The sequence below is a fragment of the Lolium rigidum genome, unplaced genomic scaffold, assembly GCF_022539505.1.
Source record: "Lolium rigidum isolate FL_2022 unplaced genomic scaffold, APGP_CSIRO_Lrig_0.1 contig_66536_1, whole genome shotgun sequence".
NCBI classification, from domain to species: Eukaryota; Viridiplantae; Streptophyta; class Magnoliopsida; order Poales; family Poaceae; genus Lolium; species Lolium rigidum.
The window spans coordinates 25,063-34,706 of NW_025901297.1; the positions used below are offsets into that span (position 1 = coordinate 25,063).

At 47.8% G+C, this 9,644-nt stretch overlaps 1 protein-coding gene across 1 annotated transcript; it reads right to left on the reverse strand.

Moving 5' to 3' along the window:
- Nucleotides 1–6,949: 6,949 nt before the first annotated feature.
- On the reverse strand, nucleotides 6,950–9,041 carry LOC124682047 (probable indole-3-pyruvate monooxygenase YUCCA9). The gene is made up of 4 exons (XM_047216807.1): nucleotides 8,888–9,041; nucleotides 8,091–8,560; nucleotides 7,630–8,001; nucleotides 6,950–7,309 (listed from the first exon to the last, which is right to left on the reverse strand). Exons 1-4 carry the CDS (start codon nucleotides 9,039–9,041, stop codon nucleotides 7,124–7,126), a joined length of 1,182 nt encoding a protein of 393 aa, XP_047072763.1. The 3' UTR covers nucleotides 6,950–7,123.
- Between the last annotated feature and the right edge of the window lie 603 nt (nucleotides 9,042–9,644).

Sequence of the window (9,644 nt, forward strand, 5' to 3'; positions counted from 1 at the left end):
CTATCTATGTATAGAAGATCAGCTGTATGAAATTTGAGCTTATTTAGAGAAGGTAGAAAAAATCACCTTGTTAGAAAAGCTGGTTTCAGCGAGACGAAACGGCATGCGCTTAAGCAAAGTGATTTTTTCGAACATCTCCAAATTACCCCAAATTTTCCATACATGATGCCATACGTGTAACAACAAGGAACCCTATCTAAAAAGTGTCAAAAAAGTTTGCCCAACCGTATAGCTCTATCAAAAAGAACCTCACCATGGCGCTAGTATAATTTTGGGCTTAGTTACAAACTTTCGTTACCTAACCTTCAACACGAAACTTGTTTCAAATCACTTTTGGCGTACAAGAAACAAATCCCACCTTGATTCGAGCACCACAGCCTCCAAACGATGCCGATGCCGATATCGGCATGGTCAGAACGACTATGCTCGCCGCCACTGCTAGGTCACCGTCGGGATGCACCGTCAATCCCGTCCCCTCATTCGATCACTGACACACCATAGATACCGCCGAGGCCAATGCCGAACGTACATGCTGATGCCAATGCCGAACATGCATGCACACCGCTATGGGCACGGCCACGCCGCCCCGCTATGCTGGACGCCATAGACCACCGCGAGGTCTTTCCCTTCGCCACCACACTCTTCTAGCACCCATCTATACACGCCAGAAAGGAGAGACACTAGTTTTCTCTACATTGCTCGCGTTCGTGTCGGACACGGTCAGTCAAAGTTTTGAGGTAGTCGTCGATGTCGTCGACCAATTCTTCTCTTCTTTGCATGGTTAAACGCGTCTAATTCATATCTATCTAATGCGTCTGGTCTCGCCTCATGCAGTTCTTTGTGGACGTCGATCTCATCTCGGCACCCCGCAGGCCACCTCCTCCGTGCCATCGCTGTAGAGCTCCGTTTAAAAATCTATTCCTACCCGTGTATTGCCCATTGTATCAGCGCCATGGCCCACTTGTCATTCGATATACCGAAGCCCCACTCGTGCGCGTTTTGGTCGGGGATACACCGATGCTTACGGTCAAACAAAGATGGATGGTCCGACGTGTCTTTGCGGGCTCTACGTGGCCCCACTAGTCACAAGATAACGGTCAACCGTCGGGCAACCGGCCGTTACATCACGTGTGATGGTTTCAGACAAAGGCTAGGGTAAAACTGAGGAAAAACTAAGGAGCTGGGGAAAACTGAGCACAACTAAGGACCCGAGGGCACGAAAATAGAAATCCCTTAAACAATACCACAATACTCTTTCGGAGGTTTACACTGTTTGAGACTTGGGGATATAAGAAAAATAGCCTGCTATCATGGGTAGTGGCTACGCACCATCGAGCCATTAGATTAGCCTAGCTAAAGGGCAATTCCAACACTCCTCATTTTTGTTGACAGGGTGGGATATTTGCTAACGGTGAAACCAACGGACGTTAGGGTGTAAAAGATCAGGTAGGTTTGATTCTACTCGGATAACCGAGATTATATTTTTGTCTTGGTTTATATAGAAGTACATCGAGAGGGATAGGGAGAAGTCCTGAATACATACGAGTCTAAACAACCGACTCAAACACTATTTCTAACACCCTCCCTTAATCACAACTTTCTCAAGTTGAGATTAAATCTAAACTCCTCAAAACTTCTTACGGGAAGTGGCTTTGTGAACCCGTCAGCAACTTGATCTTTGGAAGGAATGAACCTTATGTCAAGCTGCTTCTTCATCACTCTTTCTCTAACAAAATGAAAATCAATCTCGATGTGTTTAGCTCTTGCATGGAAAACCGGGTTTGCTGATAAATATGTGGCTCCTAAATTGTCACACCATAGACACGGCTTCTGAAACAGCTTGATTCCAAGTTCTGCAAGAAGAGACTGTACCCAGATTATCTCAGCCGTTGCATTTGCCACAAACTTATATTCTGCCTCTGTACTTGACCTAGATACTGTAGCATGTTTCTTAGCACTCCAAGAAATCAGATTTGGTCCAAAGTACACAACAAACCCTCCAGTAGATCTTCGATCATCTATATAGCCAGCCCAGTCTGCATCTGAGAAAGCACTGACCAAAGTAGAACTAGACCTCATAAAAGTGAGACCCATGCTAAGTGTATGCTTCACATATCTCAATATACGCTTTGCAGCAGTCCAGTGCACGGTAGTAGGAGCATGTAAATACTGACACACCTTGTTGACAGCATAAGAAATATCAGGTCTCGTAAGAGTTAAGTACTGTAAAGCACCTACCATGCTGCGGTAGTTTGTGATATCTTCAGGTCCCAACATGTCTCCCTCCCTGGCTGTAATCTTCTCAGAAGAGGACAGAGGTGTAGGGGAACCTGAACAATGTGTCATGCCAACTCTACTGAGAACATATTGAGCATACTTAGCTTGACTGAGTACTATGCCATCATCAACCTGATGAACTTCAATACCTAAGAAATAATGAAGATTTCCAAGATCTTTTAATGCAAACTCTCCACTAAGAGCCTTCAGAAGTGCATCTGTAGCAGCAGAAGAAGAACTGGCAACTATAATATCATCCACATAGATCAACATATAGATGGTGACTCGAGACTTATGATAGATGAACAACGAAGTGTCTGACTTAGAAGCAACAAAACCATACTGAATAAGCTGAGAACTCAATCTAGAGTACCATGCTCTGGATGCTTGCTTCAGTCCATACAACGCCTTGTCAAGTCTGCAGACATAGTTTAGTTTTCCTCGGTCTTCATAACCAGGTGGCTGTCGCATATAAACTTCCTCTTCAAGAACACCATGTAGAAACGCATTCTTGACGTCCAACTGTCGCAAACTCCATCCCCTAGATACAGCAATAGCAAGGACAAGTCTCACTGTGGCAATTTTAACAACTGGACTGAAAGTATCCTCATAGTCAATACCATATCGTTGTTTGAATCCCTTGGCAACAAGACGGGCTTTGTAACGATCAACAGACCCATCAGCTTTGCGCTTTACTTTGTAGACCCATCGACAGTCAATAACATTGGTGCCTACCCGTGGAGGAACAAGTCTCCATGTTTGATTATTCTGAAGAGCTTGAAATTCTTCATCCATGGCTGCTTTCCAGATTGGATCATCCAGGGCAGCCTGCAAATTAACAGGTTCATCTGTAGTAGTCGACAAGAGCCATCGTACCGTGCCGTCAGTATATTGTTTAGGGCGACGAGGGCGCTGCGAAACACGTGTGGCAGGAGGACGCACAGGAGACAGCGGCGCAGAAGATCCACTCTGGCTAGCATCGGATCTGGCCGCATGTGCTCCATCTGACGCAGCAGGGTCCGCATTTGATCCTGTGGGCGAGTGTGTGCCAGACGAGGAAGAAGACGCCGGCACAGAAGATCCAGGCGACGACGTGCTGCTCCCACTGACGCTGGCAGTCGCGGCAGGCAACAGGCGCACTGACGCAGGCGATGATTGGTGCAGAGGCTGTCGGCGTCCGATCCGAGGACGCAGGATCCGAGGAGGATCACACCGATCCCGAGGAAGATCCTGTGCTGTTTGTCTCAGTGCCTGTTATTTCATGTGAAGAACCATTTGAGCTGGTTTGAGCACCGTTTTCAGCCAAATTTTCTGGACCATCCGAATTTGGACCTGTAGTAATCTGTGGAGCATCAAAAGGAACATTGGAACCAGGATTAGCAGTATGATTATTATCATCATGTAGATCATCAATTGAAGCGTTCCCATGCTCAAAATTATTTGGATGCATATTCTGAAAAGGGAAGACTGCCTCGTCAAAGACAACATCTCTGGAAATATAGACACGGCCTGTGTAAACCTCAAGACATTTAACCCCTTTATGGCGAGGAATATAACCAAGGAAGACACATTGTGTAGAACGAAAAGCGAGCTTGCGTTTATTGTAGGGATGCAAGTTGGGCCAACAAGCACAGCCAAACACACGAAGGGACTTGTAGTCTGGCTTTGTTCCTAAGATGCGATGAACAGGCGTGTCATTGTTAATGACTTTGCTAGGCAGCATATTGATGAGATAGGTGGCAGTGAGAAAGGCTTCATCCCAAAATTTTAAGGGCATATGTGCATGAGCAAGAAGAGCTAGACCAACTTCAACAATGTGACGATGCTTTCTTTCGGCATCACCGTTTTGTTGATGTGCATGAGGACAAGAGACATGGTGTGAGATGCCTTGGGATTGAAAAAGAGAATTTAACTTCTCATATTCTCCACCCCAATCTGACTGAACAGTAAGGATCTTGGTGTTAAGTTTGCGTTCAACAAGCTTTTGAAAGTTAACAAAGGCAGAATAGGCATCAGATTTTTTCTTAAGCAAATAAATCCATGTAAACTTGCTATAATCATCAATGAAGCTTACATAGTAATCATGGCGACCCACGGAGGTAGGCGCAGGACCCCATACATCAGAGAAAACTAACTGAAGGGGAGCAGTGGATACACTTGTGGATATAGGATATGGCAATTGATGACTTTTAGCTTGCTGACACGAATCACACACTGACTCTAAACTAGACTCCTTAACAATGTGAAGTTTATTCTTGCTAACAATCTGTCTAACTATGACTAGATATGGATGCCCTAGACGACTGTGCCACCTTGCTTGTGAGGGCTTGGCGGCAACACATGCATGCTTGGAGGATGAGGAAGACATCAATGAAGATATGAGTGGGTAAAGCCCACCCACACAACGCCCTCTATGAAGAATTCTCCACGTGACCTGATCCTTGATCAAAAAGAAGAAGGGGTGAAACTCAATGAACACACGATTGTCAAGGGTAAACCGATGGACAGACAAAAGATTTTTCGATGCATGTGGAACATGTAGAACATTGTTAAGATGAAAATTTTGTGCAGGGGTACGAACAATTGAATGACCAACATGTGAAATAGGCATACCATGACCACCGGCGGTGTTGACCCTATCAGTGCCACGATACTTGTCCCGGACTGTCATGTTGTTGAGTTCGCTGGTGATATGATGAGTGGCACCGCTGTCCTGGTACCAGTTGGTGTCCACACCATAGGAGGCGATATGAGCTTCCTTGTCATCGGAGTCGTCATCATCATCCTGAAAACGCCACCATCAGTCTTTGGCGGCATGACCCTCTTTGTTGCAGATTTGGCAGGTGGTCTTAACCCATGGCGTAGTGCGACGCCTTCCACGTCCACGGCCACGACCCCCGCCAGGAGGTGCACGCCCGCCACCGCGTCCTTGACGCGGCTGTCGATCATCACGACGATCGTCTCGCCTATCCTCCCTGCGCGCGTCACGGCGATCGTAGTCACCGCGGTCACCGCGAGACCGGTTGTTGTAGCGTCCGCGTCCGCCACGTTGCGTGTAGTTAGCGGAAGTCTCAAAATCGGAGGCAGCAGGACCACCGAGCAGCTCCTGGCATTGGTCATAAGCCCGAAGCTGGGCATAGAGCGAGGGGAGCGTGAGCGGCATGGGGACCGCGCCAAGGGCGGCAACCAGCGCATTGTAGGGCGCTCCGAGGCCTGCCAGGATGAAGGAGATGTGCTTCCTGGTGCGGATGGGCTCGCCATCAGCAGCAAGGGCATCGACGATGCGTTGTATCTTGGTGAGGAACGCATCAGTAGACATCTGTAATTTCTTGGTGTTTGCCAGTTCGATCCGCAAGTTCGTGACTTCGGTCTGACACTGCGAGGCAAACATCTCCTCAACCGCCTTGGTGTTGGCGGCGGTCTCGATTCTCTGAACGTGAGGCAGAACCTCAGATCCAATCGACTGAAGGAGATACCCGAGCACAATCTGATCCCGTGATATCCACGAGTCATAGGCCGGGTTGTTGATTTTCTTGGGTGTTTGATCCGTAGCTTCCTTGTCGGTGGGCGCGACTTCAAGCATCTCTGGCGGAGCAGCATCGCTGCCATCAAGGAGACCGAAGAGGCGAGCACCCCGGATCGGCGGAAGGACTTGGGCTCGCCACCCTGTGTAGTTGGTGCACGTCAGTTTGTCGGACGGCAGCTGTCCCAGATTGATGGACTGGGACGACGAGGGCGACGCCATGGAGACGACGACCAAAGACGATCGGGGCGGCGGCGAGATAGAGGATGGATCGTAGGGTTTCGGAGATCAGTTTCGTCGGCGAAGAGGCCGGCCTGATACCATGTAAAAGATCAGGTAGGTTTGATTCTACTCGGATAACCGAGATTGTATTTCTGTCTTGGTTTATATAGAAGTACATCGAGAGGGATAGGGAGAAGTCCTGAATAAATACGAGTCTAAACAACCGACTCAAACACTATTTCTAACATAGGGTGGATATGTATATCCGGTGACAATGATATATTGTTTGAAGTACTTATAGAGCACAGTATGTTCATCAGTACATTTTTCCATACCTTATGTTTCATACAACTTGTCTAAACATTTCAAACCATTGAGAGTTTCCTTCAGTCAATGTACAATTCATGCAGTTTCTCTAATGCACAAAACCAAATGGGGTCTCCTTATACACCTCTCTCGCAAGTCACCATGCAAAATCCAACCGTAACATCAAGTTGATGCAGTGTCCAATAAAACGCAGCAGCCTACTCTGACTAGCCTCATTGTTTTGCATCAATTTTAATTAAAAAAATGACCTGCGTAACAATTTGATGTAGATGCCGGGGTTTAACCTCCTTTTGAAAAATAAATGACATAAAAACCGCATATTAATAAATTAATTCTTGATTAAGACTTGGCTTAATGAAACCTAATAGGAAATCGTGTCAAACTGGATCTGATTATTGTTACCCATCCATATACATAAACTTGAATTTAGTACACATGAATGTCAAACTCTGTATTCTCTTCCAACCGTTAGATGTACACGGTATACTACATTACCATTCTGTACATAAAAGAGGCCCATGGGTACAACAAAATTGTGTTGTATTACTTGTTTGCACTGTATCTGTCCTCACGAAATGTTTAATAATCTATGCCCTGAATCTTGAAGCTTCGCCACAGTTTGTCCAGAACCTGGAACCACGTCTCAAGTTGGGGTGTGAACAATTCTTGGTACAGCGATTTTCCAGCTTGGTGAGTGCCATATTTTATCAAAGTTTTATTGACCAATATAAACTACAAGATATATGAAGTTAGCTGGTTGCTCAGGGTTAAGTCCTAGCATGTTGTGGCAGTTTGGTTGTTCCATGCCATGGCAATGTCTTGTGCAACCTTGACAGCATCTAAGGAGACACCAGAGAGGCCTCTCCTTGTGAATCCAACAGAGTAGAGGCCTGACTGTCCCTTCCAACCATCAGGGAATGGCACCCTTGGGTACCCTTCTTGGGTGAAGAAGTCACATCCCTAACCATGGGAAACAATAATCAAGTCAGCAACTATCAGAGCACACTTATAGTACGTACCTACCGTTATCTTTTTAACTGTCAAATTAGCATTAGAAAGCGGTACTTTGTTAGGCATCACTACAAACCTTTTTGGAATCGTTTTTCTGTAGATGACACCTTTCTTTGTCCTCTTTTAGCTTTCGAATTCAGCTAGCGATTTTTTTAAAAAAAAAATCAGTTTAAATGGTGAGTGATACTAAATGTCTGAACTTCAACTGAAGGAGAAAGGCACACCTACTATTAATTGTAAGTACAATAAATTAACTTGTGCATGCACACCTTGAGCCATTGTGGGACGTTGCTGTGGTAGCCGGTAGCCATTATCACAGCGTCAGCCGTGACGCGGCGTCCATCAACGAGCTCCGCGCCATCACAGAAAAACCTCCTGATCCCCGGTACAACCTGAATGTCGCCGGACCGGATCCTTGCAAGCGCGCCGATATCTAGCACTGGAGTCCTGCCCCTGGTGTTCTTGAGCTCCAGTGGCCCCCTGGACGGCCTCCTAATCCCGAGCTTCTCGAGGTTGCCGAGGAGCAGCCACGAGAGGAGAACTAGGGTCCTGTCCACCAGCCACAGCGGCAGGAACCGGCGGAGGAAGACAGCCACCGAGAACGTCGCAACGCCCAGAATCTCCCGCGGCAGGACGTGGACCTTCTTGTCGACAAAACATCGTCAGAGTTGCATGCATGTTACATGTATACATGGACATGCACATACGCTAAGCTAGAGTGCATGCTCACCGAGTCCCTGGCGACCATGGCGGGGAGGGCATTGTGGTCGCATAGGTCAAGGCAGACTTCCATGCCGGAGTTGCCGCAGCCGACGACGATCACGTGCTTGCCGCTGTACGGAGCGCCTGACTTGTACTCTGAAACGTGCGACACCCGGCCGCAGAAGTCCTTAATGCCGTCGATCTCCGGCAGGACGTGCTCCGCGTTCTCGCCAGTGGCCACGACGAGCCACCGGCCTATGTACTCAGTAACGACCCCCCCGTTCTCGGCGTGCACCCGCCACAGCCCGGCGTCGTCGTCGTACCGCGCCGACGTGACAGACGTGTTGAACCGCGGGTGGACGCCGAAGTGCGCGGCGTAGGCCTCGAGGTAGGAAACGAACTGTCTCTTGGTAGGGTACTCCGGGTAGCTGTCAGGGAAAGGCATCCCCGGCAGCTCGCAGAAGTGCCTGGGGAGGTGGAGGCGGAGGCGGTCGTAAGCAAGGATTTGGATTTCGTTTTCAGAAATTTACCGGCCCTGACCGAGATGGACGAAATTCGCCCATTTCAGTATTTCTCGGTCAAATCTCGGACGAAAATAGAGAAACAAAATTTGAATCTGCTAAGGGAATTCGACCAAAATTGGTCCAAAATTTGAATTTCTTGAAAGTTTTTGAAAAATGATTGAGTTTTTAGAAAAATTCAGAAAAAATCCTCAAAATCCAGTAGATTTCGTCTGGAAATTTATTTTACCGGCCCTGACCGAAATGGGCGAAATTCGGACGAAATTCAAATTTTCCGGACGAAATCCAAAACCTTGGTCGTAAGTGCCGTATTGCCACAGCGACGCCACGCAGTCGGCACGGTCGAGGACCACCGACGGCACGCCTCGCTCCCGCAGGCACGCCGCCACCGACAGCCCTGCCGGCCCTGCACCCACGACGATCGGCCCGTTCACCCACACCACCGGGCTGGCCGCCATGGGCACGTGCGTGCGTGGTCACTGTGAAGCTCGCCGGTCTAAATGCGTTTGATGAGAGAGAGAGAGAGAGAGAGAGAGAGAGAGAGAGAGAGAGAGAGAGAGAGAGAGAGAGAGAGGCCTATTGTGAGGGACCGAAGGAGAGGGGTGCGCGAGCGAGTGAGGAAGGTGGTGTAGGAGTGAAGGCAGTGCAAGGTATAAATAGATAGGGGAGCGGAAGGTTGTTGATGTTGAACGGAAGCGGACATCGCCCATAGGAATTAGGGTATTCATTTGACTCAAAAATTCATTTGACTCAAAATTCCACCCGTCCTGTCCTTTGGAATCGGAAGGGGATCCAGTCGAAACATACTGCATCCAAACAAGCGGCGCCGATGATCATTAAGATCGTCGTTAAATGTGATGTGATGTCTAAACCAAGTTGCTCAGTACAACAATAGTAGTATTACCAATATCTGGTTGCAGTGTGGTGTGAAGTGGAGCACGATGGCAACAGCAGTACTTGAGTGCAAACTAAACTAAGCATGGTTGCATGCATGGGCTGTGCAGCGGTGGGGAAGCTATGGCTATGCATGGGTAGCCTATAGTACTTTTGACTTTTCCAAC

What these genes read in the sequence shown, in the direction of transcription:
- LOC124682047 (XM_047216807.1), bottom strand. Translation starts at nt 9,041, where the DNA reads ATGGCGGCCAGCCCGGTGGTGTGGGTGAACGGGCCGATCGTCGTGGGT. An exon ending in GTCGCTGTGGCAATACGGCA is followed by an intron (nt 8,561 to 8,887) that starts CTTACGACCAAG and finishes TCCAAATCCTTG; the next exon opens with CTTACGACCGCCTCCGCCTC. An exon ending in ACGTCCCACAATGGCTCAAG is followed by an intron (nt 7,310 to 7,629) that starts GTGTGCATGCAC and finishes TCCCATGGTTAG; the next exon opens with GGATGTGACTTCTTCACCCA.